The 17249-nt window shown below is 45.7% G+C and overlaps 1 protein-coding gene across 2 annotated transcripts; it reads right to left on the bottom strand.

Annotated features, from left to right (window-relative positions):
- Positions 1-7976: 7976 nt before the first annotated feature.
- Positions 7977-16619, bottom strand: LOC128813064 (uncharacterized). Of its 2 annotated transcripts, XM_053987814.1 has the most exons (11): positions 15894-16619; positions 15134-15268; positions 14238-14362; positions 13898-13966; positions 13626-13739; positions 12832-12947; positions 12493-12548; positions 11081-11133; positions 10241-10368; positions 9530-9686; positions 7977-8461 (listed from the first exon to the last, which is right to left on the bottom strand). In XM_053987814.1, the coding sequence occupies exons 1-11, from the start codon at positions 16335-16337 to the stop codon at positions 8383-8385; spliced, it is 1476 nt and encodes a 491-aa protein (XP_053843789.1). In that variant the 5' UTR covers positions 16338-16619; the 3' UTR covers positions 7977-8382. The 2 variants fall into 2 exon arrangements, with proteins under 2 accessions (XP_053843789.1, XP_053843790.1); XM_053987815.1 differs by lacking the exon at positions 13626-13739.
- Positions 16620-17249: the final 630 nt, after the last annotated feature.

Raw genomic sequence — 17249 nt, 5'->3', positions numbered from 1 at the left:
CAAGAAGACTTTATGAAACAAAGACAGTCTGGAAGTATTTATAGCTGATAATGGACACGTTGGGAGACATCTCTGGAGAGCCCATTCTCACAATTTCACAAGTTTATGTTTCTTGGCTAAACAATAAGCTGCAAATTTTTGGCCAGTCCCAATATTCTTGTGGGATTCACTGGCTCTTCAGTCTCAGGAACTGCACTTTTGAGTCCAGGTAAGATTAAATCCAGGCTCTGCATATCATTGCCTCAAAATACAGCTCCTTGCTGAAGAGCTGGAGCCTTCTCAGCTCCTGGGGATTCCTCTCACTGCCCTGCCACCAAACACTAAAGCAGAAGGCACATTAAACAGCTCAGCTAAAGGAAAAAGCAGAGTTTATTTTTGGAAGTCTCCATTTCCCTGTGTTTGTGACTGGGAATTGCAGAGGGAATGAATGCAGAACCCGAAGGGAAGACAAAAACATGAAATACGCTGGATTAATGCTGGGTTTACCACTTTTGAAAATTCCAGCCATCACTTTTGGCTTGGCCAGCCTTGGTGACCATTGAGTCTCATCAAAGGATGTCACGAGGAGAGCAGAATTCTGCTTTAAAGGAGCTTTAAAGAGGAATAAAATCAATCTTTACCTCTTCTAACACACATTCCAGCAATCCCCTGCCACAAGCAGGGCATTAATCTCCATACCTAATACCTTGGCAGATTCTTCCTTGGAAATTTTCCTTCTTGCTTCCCATCCCAAAAATGGAAACATTTCCCTGAAAAACAAACAGAGAGTGCCTGAGAGCAGCACCCCCACCCAGCCCTGGGTGAGGGGGCTCCCAGAGCCCACCCCAGCACAGAATTCCTTGGATCTGCCCCCGTGGAGCCTCCAGCAGTCCCAGGGATCTGGGCTTTGAACAATGAATGCCTTAAGTGTGGTTTTCAACTCTTTTTTCTTTTTTTTTTTTTCTTTTCTGATTTGTGGACCATTAAAAATGTTCCAGCGGGGATACAGGATACCCTTTAAAATATGGAGATTTCTGAGTAGCACATGTGAACTCTTCTTCCTCACTCCCCTTTCATGGAGCCCCAGGGAGCTGCTGGAAATGCTGGCCCTGGGAGATCAAACAAACTGGGGGTCTGTGAATCAGACAGGAGAAACAAATCCAAGAGGCAAGGTCCTGGCGGAAACACCTCTGGAGTCATTGGAGAAGACAAATTGGAAGTGCTGGTCTCGGGAGGCTGAAAGGGGACAGACAGAGAAACCATCCCGGGTTCCTGGAAAGGGAAAGCAGCATCCTGGAGGTGATGCCTCAGGTTTTGGCTTTTATATTTTTCACATTCTGTGCTGCTTTGGTGTGTGGGTCTGGGCTTCATATTATGGGATGGTGAGCTCTCTGCACAGAGCAGGGAGACAAAACAATTCCTGCTCCAGCTGGGCACCAAGGACAAATGATCCAAATCTCAGGCCCAGGAGCACAAACAATGTGGGCTGGAGAGAGAAAAACAAGCAGGATGGGACTGCATGGGCTAAAGCTGGAATGGGACAATGAACTGCAAGGTGCAAATGGAGCAGAGCTGATCCCAGTGAGAGCCCCCATGACCAGTTGTCCATTTTTGGGACCATTTTGGTTCACCTTGGGTGCAGCCCTGGCTGGGCTCTTGTGCTGCCCAAGGTGGATCCATGGAGATTCCTTTAATAAATCCCTACTTTATCCAGCCTCTGTTCTAGGCCAGCCTTCCCAAGGCATCAGAGGGAGCAGAGATGGGGATGGGGTGGTGCTCTCCCCTGGGGTTGTGCTTGTCAACACAGCTCCAGCAGACGTGGGAGGCACAAAACACATCTGGGGCCTTTTCTGCTCCATTTGCGCCTCAGCCTGCACAAAATCCTCTCTCCTCAGTCAGTGGGAACTAATAAAGTGCCATGAATTACAGCTTTCCCCAGAAATATTGCTAAATAATGTTAGCAAAATGCATTGCAGTCAGATGTGGTGTGAGTGAGGATGGATTTAAATAAAATAAATGCAGAAAAGTATCTTCATGTTATGATTTGTTATTTGTTTCTTGAGAGAGTTGGTCAAGTCCATGTAAAGCAGGGTTCAGAGTCACAGCTCATCAGTGACACTGGGAAAGCCTGAGGGAGGAAGGGATGGAAGGGAGAAAAGGATTTTCATTATCCAGTTTTTACTGGCTGCAGAAGAGCCTCGAGTATCAGCAGAGCCTCAAACGTGCTCCAGAGCATCCCTAAGGTCACAGAAGCCTTTGAGGGGCTGAAGTCAGGATCCAGCTGAAACCAAACCCAATAATCCCTCCCCAGAGCAGAAACGTTTGGTGTTCTGGTTGTAACAGGACTGGTTATCCATGGGAAAATATCGTGTTGTGGAGATCCTGTGTGAATGCAGATCCTGAGTCTTCCTGTGAGCATCACCCCGTGTGTTTGAGAGGAGAGCTGGACTCCAGTGGAAAGTGTCCCACCCATGGCTGGGGTTGAAATGAGATGATTTTTAAAGTCCCTTCCCTTAACCCAAACCATTCCATGATTCTTTTGAACTCTTTGCCAAGATGTCCCTTTCTCTCTGAGACAAATGGAAAAAGATGGAAATAATGCTTAAGGAACAATTTATCCACAGTTCATTAAAGTGAGGGATAACTGATCTAATCCTCACTCATTTCAGTGCTTTTCCATCATCTCCACAATACCAAATTATCCAGGAACAAGGTGCTCCACTAAATATTCATTCGATGCTAACTGAGTGGATCCAGTTGTGACTATGAAACCCAAAGCCAAGCAGTGATTGGCAGGGAAATCCTGGCATTATCATCGTGGCACATTCATAATGTGCATGAAAACTGAGGATTCTTCATAGTCCAACACATCCAACACGATTTTTTTGCAGTCTTTTTATTCTTTTTATTATTTATTATATTTATTATATTTACTAATTTTTATATTTATTTATTATTATATTTTTATTATTTATTATTTTTATTATTATTTTACTGGGGGTGTTGCACAGCACTTACAAGGAGCATCACACCCCACGTATCTACAGTGGGTGCTGCCAGGTTTCATTTGCAGGTCTGACCATATCTTGGGTTTTTTGCAGACTCTCCCCCCTTTTTTCACCTTGCCTGCTCTGTGTCCCACCCCAAAAAGCTTAAAGGCTACTGTAGGTCTGGGCAGAGCCCCGGAGGGGCTGCGAGGGCAGACGGGAGCTGCGAGGAGCAGAGAGCAAACCCTTGGGTTAACAGCTAAAGAATGCTGCTATAGAATTGGCCAGACAGCCTCTTCCCCAGAGTTTTCCCGTGGGTAAAAGGCAGATCATAGCTCTTCCTTCCCATGAAAGGCACTTTGATCTCCCTTGATGAAATGCTTTATGTATTTGGGGAGTTTAGTGTAATTGGCTGTGATGGCTCAAGGCTCTTCCCCATCCCCTGAACTCCTCTGTGCTGGGGTTTGCTCTGAAAGCCTCACACAGCACACGGCTCCTCCGAGCGCGCCGCAGAGCAAGAGCAGCATATTTATGGCTTTGGGAAAATCTCCGAAGAGATCAGTTAAAATCCTCCTCCTGCACTATGAAAAGCATTTTGTGTGGCTGCTCTGCCCTGCTGGGAGTCCAGAATTTGTCGTCAGAAGCTGCCTGACACGTCCAATTATGAATTGCTCAGCAGGGGCTGCACAAGGGCTCAGCAATGTCTGCTGGGATTTATTCTCAGATATTTGGGCTGAGCATTTTGTCAGCCCTGCTGTCACCACTGAGGGTTGCCAGCCCAGCAAAGCAGTGGTGTGGCACCAGTGTGACAGCAGAGCAGAACATTTCTCATCGACAAGGAGATGCACAGCTCTTACATCAGCATCAAGAAAAGAAACTCTTCTTTTCTCACCTCTCCATGAATTATGACATTTATTCACAACTATTGTTTTGGTGTAGAAAGTAAGGTAAACAAGGCTATATCTGCAAAATCACTTATTTTGTTAATGCAATAGAGGAAGGAAAACATTCCTGGCATTATGGTTTTATCAGCTTATAAACATGTAGGGAGAAGCCTACGTGCCTTAGAATAACAGCAGGAACAAGAGTGGGGAAGGAAACACTGGGATCTGGATGCTTTAGTAAAGACAACCAGCAGCACAGCCCATGGTGTAACCTCACAGCTTTTCCCATCCTCACCTCTGCAAAACACTATTAAATATTCTTAAACCTGATTTTATGATTAATTTTTTTCATTCTTTATCAAGCACTTACCTAGCCCTCTCTCAAAGGACATTTAGGAGTGACAAAAGCAACAAAGAGTGGAATTTCCTGTGCGAAATCCAAAAAGGAGGTTTGAAGGTTAAAAAAGGTTATTCAAAAGGTAACAAGTGTGCATAATTTGTGGTGTTTTGCAGAAGGAAAAAATGAAGAGCCATCATCTGGATCTCCTTCTGCAAACCCATTTTGGACACCTACAGCAGCCAGGAGTCCCTTGCCCCTCTCTGATGTCCCAAGGGCTGTGACAAGGACTTCAGCCATGAACCCTCTCCAGGCTTTTTGTGCCCAGGGCCACTTCTGGCCTTCTGTGACCAAAGCATTTGGGGTCAGCACTTCAGACACGCTGTCCCATGCTCAGCTACCAAGAAATGAAAGAGGACATTCCAGCTGAGAATGTCACTCCTACTTTCCCCTTCCTTATCTTTCCTGGAAAACAGGATAAAATCGTGACATGCTGGGACATGGCAGATCTGCATCTCCTCCCCCACCCTGTGGATGAAGGGAAAAAAAGGTCATTCACCACTCAGCACGTTTGGAAAGCCTCTCGTGCACAGAGCAGACACCTCCAGATGTCTCCATCGGTGACGTTATTTATAAGAGGACCAAGCAGCTCGTTAGGCTAATTGCTCCTGGAGGGATTTAACTCCACTGAGGGAGCCTGAACAGGGCTCAACTGTTCCAGAGCATTTGCTGCCACTCCTCCCTTTGATTTGCACCTCTCGTAAAATTTTATGGCCAGATTAGAATGAACTCCACTTGCACTATGGTTTAATAAAAGTTTTTTTTTTATGCTGAAGAAAAGCAAAAATCAATGTGGTAACTAATTATAGCTTTAACAAGGAGAGGAAAATACCTCAAAAGGGGGGGGGACCCAAAAAGCCCCCCAGGACAGATCCCTGTGGAGACTTTGCTTCAGACACCTAAGCTCAGAGACTGTTGGGAGAGCAACAATAAAAAAGTCACATTTTAGGGAAGGGCAGTTTTGGATGGAGAAAGAGCGATGTGATTTTTTATGGCAGATGTGAGGGAGTTGGGGTTCCAGTAAATGGGAGAAGGGAGTGAGTAGCTATCAGTCACTCTGGCTGGAATGTCTTTGAGTTATTTGGCTGCTGAGCACGTTCTTATGGAGGGAAAAGTCCACTTTGGAAACAATCAGTTGCTTTGCAGAGATAATTTGGCCATACAGTGCATTTCTGCTGATAAATTACAGAGCTCCCTGGGCTACACTTTGCTTCACCAACTGTAAGACTACAACATAAATCCAAACAGAAAAAAAGACTTTTTTTTCTTCCTTTCTTTCTGCCAGTGAAATACAATGTCACTGGAAATGGCCTTTATAGCTATGCTATGAACACATGAAAAATTGCAAGAAGGAAGGAGAATAAATAAGCACGGTAAAATATTTACCATTCTAGACATCAGTAGCCAGGGGCAGATTGATGGAAAATGCTCAGTTTGGGGCAGACAGCCTTTAAATGACCTCTTTACAAGGCCTGAATCCTGAAATTCAACGTGCAGGGAGCTCCAGGGGGACGTGCAAGGGTTTGGTGGGAGCAGTTTGCCGTGACAGCAGCAGGAATTACAGGTGTTCCCTCCTCCAGATGCTGGGAAAGCAGCTCATCCCAACGAGGCTCCAGCTGCCCCCCTTCACACAGATCATATGCTGCATTTCACTTCTGGCCAGGGTTCCCCTCCATTTATTGCTTTTTTGGCTCAAAATTAATGCTTTTGGGCTGCAGAAGCACTTCCCAAGATGGATTTTTCCACTGAGAAAGGAGCCACAAGTGAAGGACCACTTCACATGGTCAAAGCGTGGGGCTTGGGAGATTTATTTTAAATTAAATAAGTTATTCCATCTGTCCTGGACACAGGCTTGCTCTAAAGTAATTTGAAATCCAGGGAGAAAACCCCCGACAGTCAATTATTTCAGTCCTTGGAGTTGAAATACCCTACCAGTAGTTCATCACCTGGCAAATAAACCTGCCAGCTCCAAACTTTATTAATCATTTGCTGTACCCTGCTTGAACTTTTCCCAACTGAACTCAGGAGTGCTCTAATTCTCCACCCACTGGTACCAAAAGAAACAAGAAGAGGACAAAAGGGGAGTGATGAAGGCTTCATCTCTGTCTCCTCCACTGCAGGAACATGAACTTCCAATAAATTGGGGAGACACCTGCCTTTTCCCCACAGCATCCCTACTTCTAAGCCCAGTTTCTGGAATTAGGAAATAACCAGAACAATCCCTTCCTTGATGGGATTTTTAAAAAATTTTTGGCCTGGAAAGGGAATTTTTTTTTACAGTGATTTCTCAAACTGTGATTCCAGAGTCATAATTAACAATTTTTCTCATAATCTACATGCTCTGACACCTCCAAAACCTTGCTTTATTATGTGCCTTTCTTCCACCTTCTAGATGTTAATGTCTTAGCCTTGAAGAAGTAAGTGAAAGGGAAAGAGATGACAAGAACTCCACAGAAAAAAAAAGGAACAGATGTTCCTGAGATCATAGCAAAACAAGCCACACACTTAATAGGAACAAACTGTGATGTATAACATCATTATTTTTCTAACCTTTCTAAAATTACCTATTTGACTGATTTCTGAGGTGTAAAAAGAGGCATAAGGCTTTCCCTCCTGTCAAAGTACCATTGTCTGGAGAAATTTAGAAGCTCCCTGTTTCAGCACCTCGAGACCACGAGAGCACAGACAGATTTAAGACATCTTTGAGTTTGTGCAAGGCTCACAAGAATGTGGCCATTAATACCACTGTAACTGGAGACGTGTTTATAGAGGTCCAGCTAAAATCCAAAGCTCTGAATCAGTGCCAATCCCAAAAGAAATGCACCCAGCAGCCAGCTTGGCTCATCCAGAGGTGCTTTGGGATGAAGGAGGGGCACAGCACCTGCACCTGTTGGGGTGCAGCTCAAGGGCACGATGCAGAACAGGGATGAGGTTAGAAATTAGGGAATTAGGGGATTAGGGAATGGGAATCTCTCCCAGCTGCAGGAGGGTGCTGATAAAACCAGCCTGTCACAGCACATCAGGCTTGCAGCACCCCAGCCTTGTTCAGTGACACACCCCAAATTGGGACATGCATGTCATAAATACAGGTGGAATCATTTTATATTCATGCACCCATTCTGCAGAAAAGGTTGTTGTGGCAATAAGTGTAAGAACTGCCTCATAAAGGAAAAATTATTCTTTAAAGTCTATTAAAGTCTCCTCCTCTGTCAGCCTAAGCAGGGATTATAAAACACAAATATGTGCACCCAGATTTCACTATTTTCTGAAATAAAATGGTGGTACTGTTCTAATTATAAGGTGTGTTTCCTTAATTTCTCCTCTCCACACTTTCCACTTAACTGTTTTTTTTTTTTTTTAACATATTTTAAGTTTAGTTTTCAGTAATTAATAGCAAGATACATCTAAGTAGGGAATACCTACCTTGGGCCAGTGACTATTGTGGATGCTGTGGTTAATAAGGCACCTACAAGGGAATGATGAGGAATTCAGATCCCTTTCTAAACTGGATTACCAGACCCTGGCTTCCCTTCAGACAAGGGGAAATCGTGTTTGCACCACTTATTTCATTGGCCATTAATGCTATTCCTAGAGGACACCTCATTTAGATGTGCTTTCTCCTGCTCCTTCCACTTCATGTTTTACACAGCCACAGACAAAACTATCAGATCAGTGCAGTTTCCTGTAACAGGTTTTTCCCACGTTTTAATGACTATAACAACCAGAGAGTTCAGAAATACACAGTTTTTATTTCAAAAACAAATCTGATAGAAGAGAGGAGCTGCTAAATTGGGTCAGTGATCCACGTAGCCTGAGATCCTGGTCGTCACGGTGGGGAGCAGCTGGAAGTTTAGGAAAAACACCAAAGGACAGAGCATGGAATGATCCCTCCCAGTGCATTCCTCCTGCAATCAGACTTCCTTCAAATTGTCTCCAGACCACCCTGGTTAGCAACCACTGAAAGCTGCACTAATAAAAATAGATCTCATTTCTCTCCAAATCCTTTTATACCCTTGACCTCCCCAGCATCCTGTGACGAGTTCTACACTCAAACCAGTGGTGTTTGTTTGCAGGGAATTACATTTCTTTGGAAAGCTGCTGCTTGCTAACATTGCTGGGACGAGCTTGTAGATGATCACAGGGGAGAGGCATCGGTGGCAGGGTCAGCTTTGGCACCAAGCTGCAGATTTGGAACCGGCTGGGCGGCCTCGTCCCTGCGGGAAGAGCAGCGATGCTGAGCTGGTGTCTCGTGGAGAGGAGGAAGAACAACACCCCCACCCTCCCATTTCTCCCATGGGGTTGATTTGGGAGCAGATACGAGGTGGAGCTGACGGGAATTGTGTCAGCACTGCCACATGAAGCCTCCCTGGGGCGGCTCCAGAGCCGGCCGGGGCTGGCTGGACCTGCGGAACGAGCCCCGTTTGGGTTTTAGCCGAGGCTTTCCCTGCTGGGTCATTTCCTCCACCAGGACAGCCCGAGAGGGGAGGGAGCAGGGACCTGGCAGCAGCTGCAGGTTGAAGTCCAACCAGCAGGTATTTTGCACTTTTGGCCTGTTTTAGGTGCTTTAAATATGTCTGGTTTTCGGAAGGAGCTAAGGTCTCCATCTGCTGAAAGTCATTTACGGCATTTCCTCTAGCAGACAAGGATTAGTGTTTATTTTAAAAAGCAAACAAAACGTAAGCAACAACATTTGCCTTTTTCTTTCATGAGAGCAAAGACTCCATATGGAAAAGGCTCCAGGGAAAGAGTGACAAACACGTGGCAGGAGGAGCAGCACTTCACTGAAAAGGGAAGCACATTCTTTGTGGATATAATTTTATCCCAAACATTTCTGTGGGGATTTTCTGAACATTTATCTGTTCAAATAAATCCTGTCCACACAAATCCTTGAGTGAGCAAGTTTCACCCTGTAAACTGCCTCTGTTTGGGGTGAGGACTCTTTTTTCTAAACAGAAAAAAACAGATTTTCAAAATAAGAGAGTGTCCAGAATGGAGCATCCTACAACTCATAAACCTATATGGAGACCTATATAAAACCCACATAAAACTATATAACAAACAAATTGCTGCACCCATGAAGTGCTTGTGCAATTGTTCCTTTTCAAATAATATGAGTGCTTGTCAACTTAATAAACACATTAAGCACTAAATGGGCAATATTTTTTTACATCAGGTAAAAAAATCAGCGCATTTATGCTTCAAATATCTATGGAGTTGTAACCATACAAGTCAATATAGGAGGAGGGGAGATTTTAACCTCTTCTTGCCTGTCATTATTTTACCTGTAATAAAATTCAACCAGGCCCCAGCCTGGTGTTGACCCATTGAGTTGGAAATCTGCAATGCACTCGTGGAAAACTCCACTCCCTGTCAGGCCATTGTACACCACAGGGCAGGTCTGCTTATCCAGAGCTGCAGAAACATCAAAGCTCTTGCCACCTTGGAGAAGAGTAAAATGGGAACAATGTCACCAACTTTCAGTAGTATTTTATCTCAAACCAATCCCAATATCTATTATTTTTGTGTATAGGGGTTTTTATGCTTTTCTGTAGAGTGATAGTTCTGTCTGCTTTGTAAACCAAGTAAACTGATCAACCATATTTCCAGCTGAATCCACCTCATAACAGATGTTCTGACACCCCCAAAAAGTGGAAATCACTATTTTATGTGGATTTGCACAAGCAACAGTCACCACAAACAGAATCTGCAACTCTCCCTCTGGAACCTGTGGCCCTAATCCTGCAGTGGACACATTTCACCCAGGACACACCACAACTATAATTTAATTTCAGCAGGGAAGTGCCCATAGCAGTGGGGTTGGAACCAGAGGATCTTCAAGTCCCTTCCAATCCAAACCACAATTTTAAGGTTCTAAGCAGATTTCTCAGGGTGTAAGATGATGCATTCCCCAGGATCACATGGAATCTCACTGAACTAAAGGAACTGCAGGCCAAGAAATGAAGGCAGGTGTAGCTGGACTGTGTTGAGCTTACCAGCAGTAAAACTGACTCCATACTCATCCTGGATAAGCCCATCCTCAGCCAGCTGAGCCAGGGAGGCGTTGGACCACTCAATGCCAGCCTTCCTCCCATCAGGAAAAAACACATAACCTACAGTGAGGCTGAAGGGGAGAGGAATGCAGCAGGTTTAAAGTTCAGCCAAAACTCAAATGCACCAGAAGAGTGGCAGAGAGAACTGGGACTGTTGTGCCTGGAGAAGAGAAGGCTCTGGGGACTTCCAAGAGAGCTGGAGAGGGACTTTGGAAAAGGGCTTGGAGTGCCAGGATAAGGGGAAATGCTTCCCACTGCCAGAGGGCAGGGTTAGATGGGATATTGGGAAGAAATTCTTCCCTGTGAGGATGGTAAAGCCCTGGCACACATTGCCCAGAGAAGCTGTGGCTGTCACATCTGTGGAAGTGTCCAAGGCCAGGTTGGATGGGGCTCAGAACAACCTTGGGGCCATGGAAAGTGGTCTTTAATCCTCTGGATTCAGAGAACACCAGTGAGCAAGGCAGGGCTCCCTGTGGAACGTCCCACTACAGCTGGAACCTTCTCAAACAGCTGGGAGTGCCCAGTCTGTACCTCTAAATCATCCAGACAGGCAGGCAGCTCCATCAGCCCTCAACAAACGCAGGGAAAGGAAGCAAGGGAAGGTAAAAGCTGTCCTTGTGACTAACTGCAAATAAAAGCTGGGAGTAGGGAGCATGAGGCTGTGGATGGAAACTGGGCTGTACAGGTTCAAAGCAGGAATTTGCACACAGGTGTCCTGCAGAGCAGCTTTTGCCACCTCTAAGGTGAGTGTTTTTAGCAACATAAAGTTCTTTGGTCACTTACTGAGTTGTGGTAGCTGGCATGTTAATAACTGTTAAATGTGCTGCAGTCCCATCCTGCAAGAGAGAGAGAAAGAAAAAGCAGCCAGAGTTGTGCAGATTCATTTCTGAGGGTCCTTCACTGGCTGGACCAAGAAGACACTGGATAGAACTCAGCTTATGCAATGTGCTATGGTTTCATACTTTAAAATCCTCTCACTACATCTTCCATGAAAATCTGGCTGCAAACAAACCCAGGAATATAAATCAAACACATTCAGGACAAATTAAGGACAATGGAAACAACAGGAAGTCCACAGCAAGAGGACACAGGAGGGAAACAGAGCCTGCAAAGAAGTACAAAACTGGTGTACTATGACCAGACTTCTCTTCTAACCTATACTCATCTATGCCTGGGAGCAGCAGATAGGGAAAACGTTAAGGAACTGGAATCTCCTGGTTTTACTAATTTCACTTCCATCCTTAGGTCTGGACTCTTCATGCTCCACTTGGGCTGCTCTGAGGCAAATTTAAGCCTCCTCTGATGCTATAAATGTACAGACACTCAGGGTAAGAGGACTCCAAATTCAATCTGCAATAAACTTCTTAATGAAGTCAGCTGGCTTTTAATTAGGGGCAGAACAGCCACCGTCACTTTGAGTCTTGAAAAACTGGACAACAGGGAGAGATTGGTCATACACATTGTGGTGCCAAAGCTCAGTCTTAGTAAAAGATACACAGGCACATGATAAATCAGGATTTGCACAGAAGTGGCACTTTCCAAGCTGGGAAAAGAACTTTTATTCTGAATTCAGTCTAAACCCCTGTAATGCTGCCTATAATAGAGAGTTTTGATTTATGCCTGGCTTGGCAAAGGAAATGGCTTTTCAGGAGCATCTGCTGGGCTTGGCTGGCAGCTGGCAGGGCCTGCCCTCAGCATGTCCCTGGGCTGTGTGCTCCCAGCAGCCACAGCTCTGCCTCTCCCCCACACAGCACAGCAGAGAATTATGGCTCAGCACTGGCAGAAATATTTGCTGACTGCTGTCATGAAGGCTTAGGATGCTTCAAACACCTCAGGCTTCCCATTAATGGGAATCAGCTCTGCAGCAACTCCACGGAGTGCTGGGTACTTGCAGCAGCTGAGAATCTCTCCTATAAAGCTGTCAGCCTAATTTTTCTTGAAAAAGCCAAAAAACAAACTGTTTCAAGTTATCAAGTTTTGCTTCAATCAGTCTAGCAAAATCTCAGTTTTTACACACACAGTTCTGCTTTTGAGAGCTGCTCCCAACACTGATCTGGGCTAATGGTGGTACCAGTGAGCACTTCTGACTGTACAACATGGATGTTCCCAAATCCTTATTTCTGGACACTTAAATATGCCTGAAAAGCTCAGATAAATTTCCTGGTTAAAAAGCACATTGCCATGTTAATACCTACTTCAAAGTGTGCCAAAATCATGACATAACGGTAAATCTCAGCCCAATTCCGGACACCTGCAAAAAAAGAACAAAATCCCCCAACCTGGAGTTTCACCATTCCTGGGAAATGTGAACTAACAGTACCTGACTTCACAATAACCTTTTTTGGATAAAGAAATATCCAGTCATTGATAACATGGTAAGCAATGTATGTCCCCAAAACAGTGATGGTGTTTCCTCTGGAATGTCTTAAGTGGTTATTTTAACAGATAATCCTTAATCTCACTGCCCTGCCAGTGCCAGCTACAGTGAAGGCATTCCCTGGTGGAAGGGAGGGAATTCTTCCCAGTGCTGTTACCATAGGAGTGGCTCCGAACACCTTTGAGGGAAAGTTCAGTTTTCCCACAATTTTCTATTTCAATCTCTCCAACAGACCGGCCCCACTGCTCGTGTCGGAAATGCTGCTCCCTTTGTCTGGAAGAAAGAAAGGAGTGGATCAGCACAGGCAAGAGCTCCAGTTCTCCTCAAGAAGCCTCAATGCCAATCTGATGGATTTATCCCCCAAAATGAAAGAAATTTCAGAGCATCTGGATCATGGCTATCCCAGATTTTACACATCACTTCTACATTTCCCAGTTACTGTTACATAATGAGACACCTGAGAATGAATGAAACAGCAGCAAATTCTCACCCTGACAGAATACAAAATCACCCTTTGTTTGAAGAAATGCTGGGCTGCCAAACAGCTGCTGCTTAGAGCCCAGCAGGCATCACCAAACCCCACACATTATTGATATACGTAATTTCTGCTTCTATTTAGACAACACACCATTGATTCTCATATTTAACCCACCCACTTCAGCTCCTTTCCCACAGGATTATATTCCTTTTCTTAGCTATACCTGGACCACTGACTTTGGAAGGTGCCTAAAATAAGAAATATTCCTGATGCTGAAGGTTTCACTCAGATGTCAGGAAGATCCCATCTGTGTGCAGGTGTGGCGTGGCATTGAAACCAAAAGCCATGTCCTTTATTAGAGCACTTCAAATTAAACCTACCTTCTAAATTCAGCTATAACACACATCAGACCTTGAAGAGAACTGTAGAAAAAATTATTATTAACCCCAGAAGACATTAATCTTGCCCCTCACTTTTTGACCCTCTGGAAGAGCTCGATGGTCCATGGCTCCTGGGCTAAAGCACGAGCAAATGTGCTGGGGTTATTATCAACATTGAAGTTAAAAACATCTGTGGAGTTCTCCCAGCTAGAAAAGAGAGAGGAAAAAAAAAGACATTATTAGCATCCAGTTCATACAAGGCCAAGTTGTGCACTTGCTACTTTGTATTTTATTGGAAAATTCTGATTTTCACCATTTTAAATGAACCACGAGCTTATTGTACATCCCAAAGATGAGAAACTTACTGCAAAGAGAATTTAACTGGTACAAGTTCTCCTTCCTCTTCACTCCACTGCTGTCTGTAGGATCCTTTCCTGCAAAGCAAAGCACTGTAATTTTATATCAATCCTAAACAAACAACAAAATGTTTCTTGCATGTTTGGAATTGGGTGAAATTGAAGAATCTATAATACTATACACCATCAGCTTTATTTTCATTCCTTAAAAATCAAAGTGTCTCAGTTACCAAACAGCTTTTGGTTCATGTTGGTTAAATTTAAAATAAATTAAATACATTTCCAGATAGTGCTGAAAAAAACTTTGGTTTTATGTGTAGATAAATGAAATTAGGGAGTGCTGCAGTACCTGAGTAATCCATCAAAATTTATCTTCCAGCACATTTGGGGCTCCAGGTATTCCATAGTGAGTCCTCCTCCACTCCAGATCTCTTTGGATTCATCTCTCACCATCATGTTTGGGTGCTGTGGGTGCTAAAAAGAGGAAACATTTCAGGAAAATATTTGCTTAATTCAATTGTGAGGATGCCATAAAGCAATCTTGTTACACTAAATATTGCTAAAAACCCAAAATAATGCACATCAATCTTCTCTTTTTTTTTTTTTTTTTTTCTATGTTCTCTAAATAGGATTTCTCCTGCTTTTTCTGGTCATGGCTACTTAGTGAAACAGATTTGTGAACATAAAGAGAGTTGAGTGCAAAGGGATTTATGTCCTTTACTATGTAGCCAGCTCTTAATAAAAAAAGAAAATCCGCAGGCAAAAATCTGATTAATGATATCTGATTAAGCTTTCTTTTCAGCAAGAATGAAGCAGATGTGCATAAAACTCCGTAAAAGCTTTTCCCTCTCTTTTAAAGAGGCAATTCCAAATGATTTTTATAGCATGAAAATGAAAAAGGGGGGGAAAACCAACCATAAGCAGAAAATGGAACTCATGAACCATGTGCTGCACCTGATTGGAAAGACTGGATGCTCAAATTCTTCCTGGGGGATTTAATAAGGCACTTTTTAGAAACTGTTCTGTTTTGTGCAGATTGTGGGGAAGGGCAATGAGTGTCAGATCCTATAAAAAAAGAGCCATACCCATTACTCTGACCAGTTCTACCACTGCCTTTAGACACAGCACTGGTGCCTTACTGGTGTGAAGGCGCAGAGAACATAAATCTTGGCTTGGGATCCCATCACAGGTTCAAGAAAGGAGTTAAGCACTGCTCCTGAACATCACCCCACGTGCAGCACTTACTTCAAACTCGCCTATCCCATCCAGCCTCAGGAAGAGCCACATCTCACAGAGGCCAGCGGGGCGTCGGCCGAGGCGAGCAATCACAAAGGTCCTGTTGGTCTCGGCAAAGCCCGTGAAGTACAAGGAATCGAGAGCCTGGGGAAAGGGAAATGGATTTCAGCTCCAGCTGGAGGCAGGAAAGGGAGGGGAGAAGGTCAGCAATCCTGTTTTCCATAGGCTTCTGCTCAGGGATCAAATTTTGCTTTCACTTTTTGTATGACATAGCAGGCACCCAAAAACAGCCAGGCAGCTTTAAAAGCAGCACTGAAACCTCAGCCAAAAGAAAGAAGAACTCAAAAAAAAAATGAGGTTGGGGTTTGAGGGGTGCCAGGAACTGGGATGCAGGGAACGGGAGTACCTGAGGGACTGCCAGGGTGACGCAAGGTGCTGGAAATCAGAGGATGCAGTGGGGTGGAGCTGGTGTAGGGAAGTTTGAGTCCAAAGGGGAAAAGATGTTCTGAGGGAATGTGGGGATGTCGAGGATGGGAGCTCCAAGACTGGGGGAAGGAGGGGATGCCGAGGATGGGAGTTCCAAGACTGGGGGAAGGAGGGGATGCCAAGGATGGGAGTTCCAAGACTGGGGGAACAAGAGGATGCCGGGGATGGAGTGCCAGGGGAACAGGGAGATGGGAGTGCCAGGGATGGGGGGCACAAGGATATGAGAACGGGGTGTCGCAGAAGCGGGTCCCAGGGAAGGGGGTCTCAGGACCGGGCCACTCACGTGGGGGTCGGCGCGGAGCGGGCGCGGCCGGCGCGGCTCGGCGGTGCCTGCGGCCACTCGCTGCCTGCAGGAGCCGAGGCAGAGCAGGAGGCAGCCCAGGGCCCAGCGCTTCAGCGGCACCCAGGAGCCGGGGGCGGCCGCTCGTCCGGCCCCGAGCAGCGCCAGCAGCGCCGCGGCCAGCAGCGCCAGCAGCGCCGGCATGGCGGGGTGCGCGGTGCGGCTGCGGAGCGACGCGGGGCGCGGAGCGATGCGGGGTGCGGAGCCCCGTGCGATGCGGGGTGCGGAGCGATGCGGGGTGCGGAGCCCCGTGCGATGCGGGGTGCGGAGCGATGCGGGGTGCGGAGCCCCGTGCGATGCGGGGTGCGGAGCGGGGCTGGCTCCGGCCGCCCCCAAACCCCGCCTCGGGGCCGCTCCCCGCCGCGTCCCGGGATGGATCGCGGTCATTTCCGCGAGGGGTTTGCCCAGCTCTGGGAAACTGGATTTGCTCGGTTTATTTGCTACGCACTCCAAGGGAAGTTCAGGCAGTTCTCCTGGAAGGACGCTAGAGCAAACCCTCTAGTGATGCGGTGCAGAAAAAGCGGGTGTTAGGCTCTCTTCTCTGAGCCTCCCAACTCTTTGCTGCAGATCGCTGGAGGAGAGTCCGTTTAAGATTAGAGATATGAAATAAGTGTTTGACAAGGAGGGTGGTGAAACACTGACACAGGCTGCCACAGAGGTGATGGATGCCCCATCCCTGGAAACATTTGTATGCAGCTTTGAGCAACCTGGTCTAGTTGATGATGCCCATGGCGGAGTTGGACTAGATGACCTGCAAAAGGATCATTCCAAATCAAACTATTCTATGATTCTATGATTTCTGATCCTGTTTTATTGGGCTCTTGGCAGAAGTGGGTCCTTCTCTTGCTCCCACTGCCAGCTCCAGCCAACAGGCAGCAGCCCATTCCATTCAAGGAACCAAAGAACCCCACCCACAGCAGGCATCTTAGCATCTCTTCAGGTACCATTGTAGGTACCATTTCTAGAAGCCATATTTTTGAAGGCTTTTAGCTGGCTATACAAGAGATCTTTTCTATTCCTTCTACAATTAGCATCTAGTCTCATGTCCCTGCACTGAAACAAACCCAGCCTCTCAGGAGAGGCTAAAGTGCAGCGAATCTCACTTTGAAGAAAGCTGGGGCTCTCAGAACCTGTGCTTTCTTTGTCTCCTGGGTATTCAGACTTCCTGTTAGCTCTCCAAACATCTCACCAGATGCCCTGTTACTTGCAAAAACACGTATTGTGCATTTTTCTGCCTTGTTTCAAATGTGCCTCCGTTTGGTTTTATAACCACCTCTGCCCTGGTTTGTGTTTAATGGA

This window comes from Vidua macroura, chromosome 11 (genome assembly GCF_024509145.1).
Source record: "Vidua macroura isolate BioBank_ID:100142 chromosome 11, ASM2450914v1, whole genome shotgun sequence".
Classification (NCBI taxonomy): domain Eukaryota; kingdom Metazoa; phylum Chordata; class Aves; order Passeriformes; family Viduidae; genus Vidua; species Vidua macroura.
The sequence above is the reverse complement of the archived record's forward strand: the minus strand, read 5'-3'. Positions and strand labels throughout refer to the sequence as shown.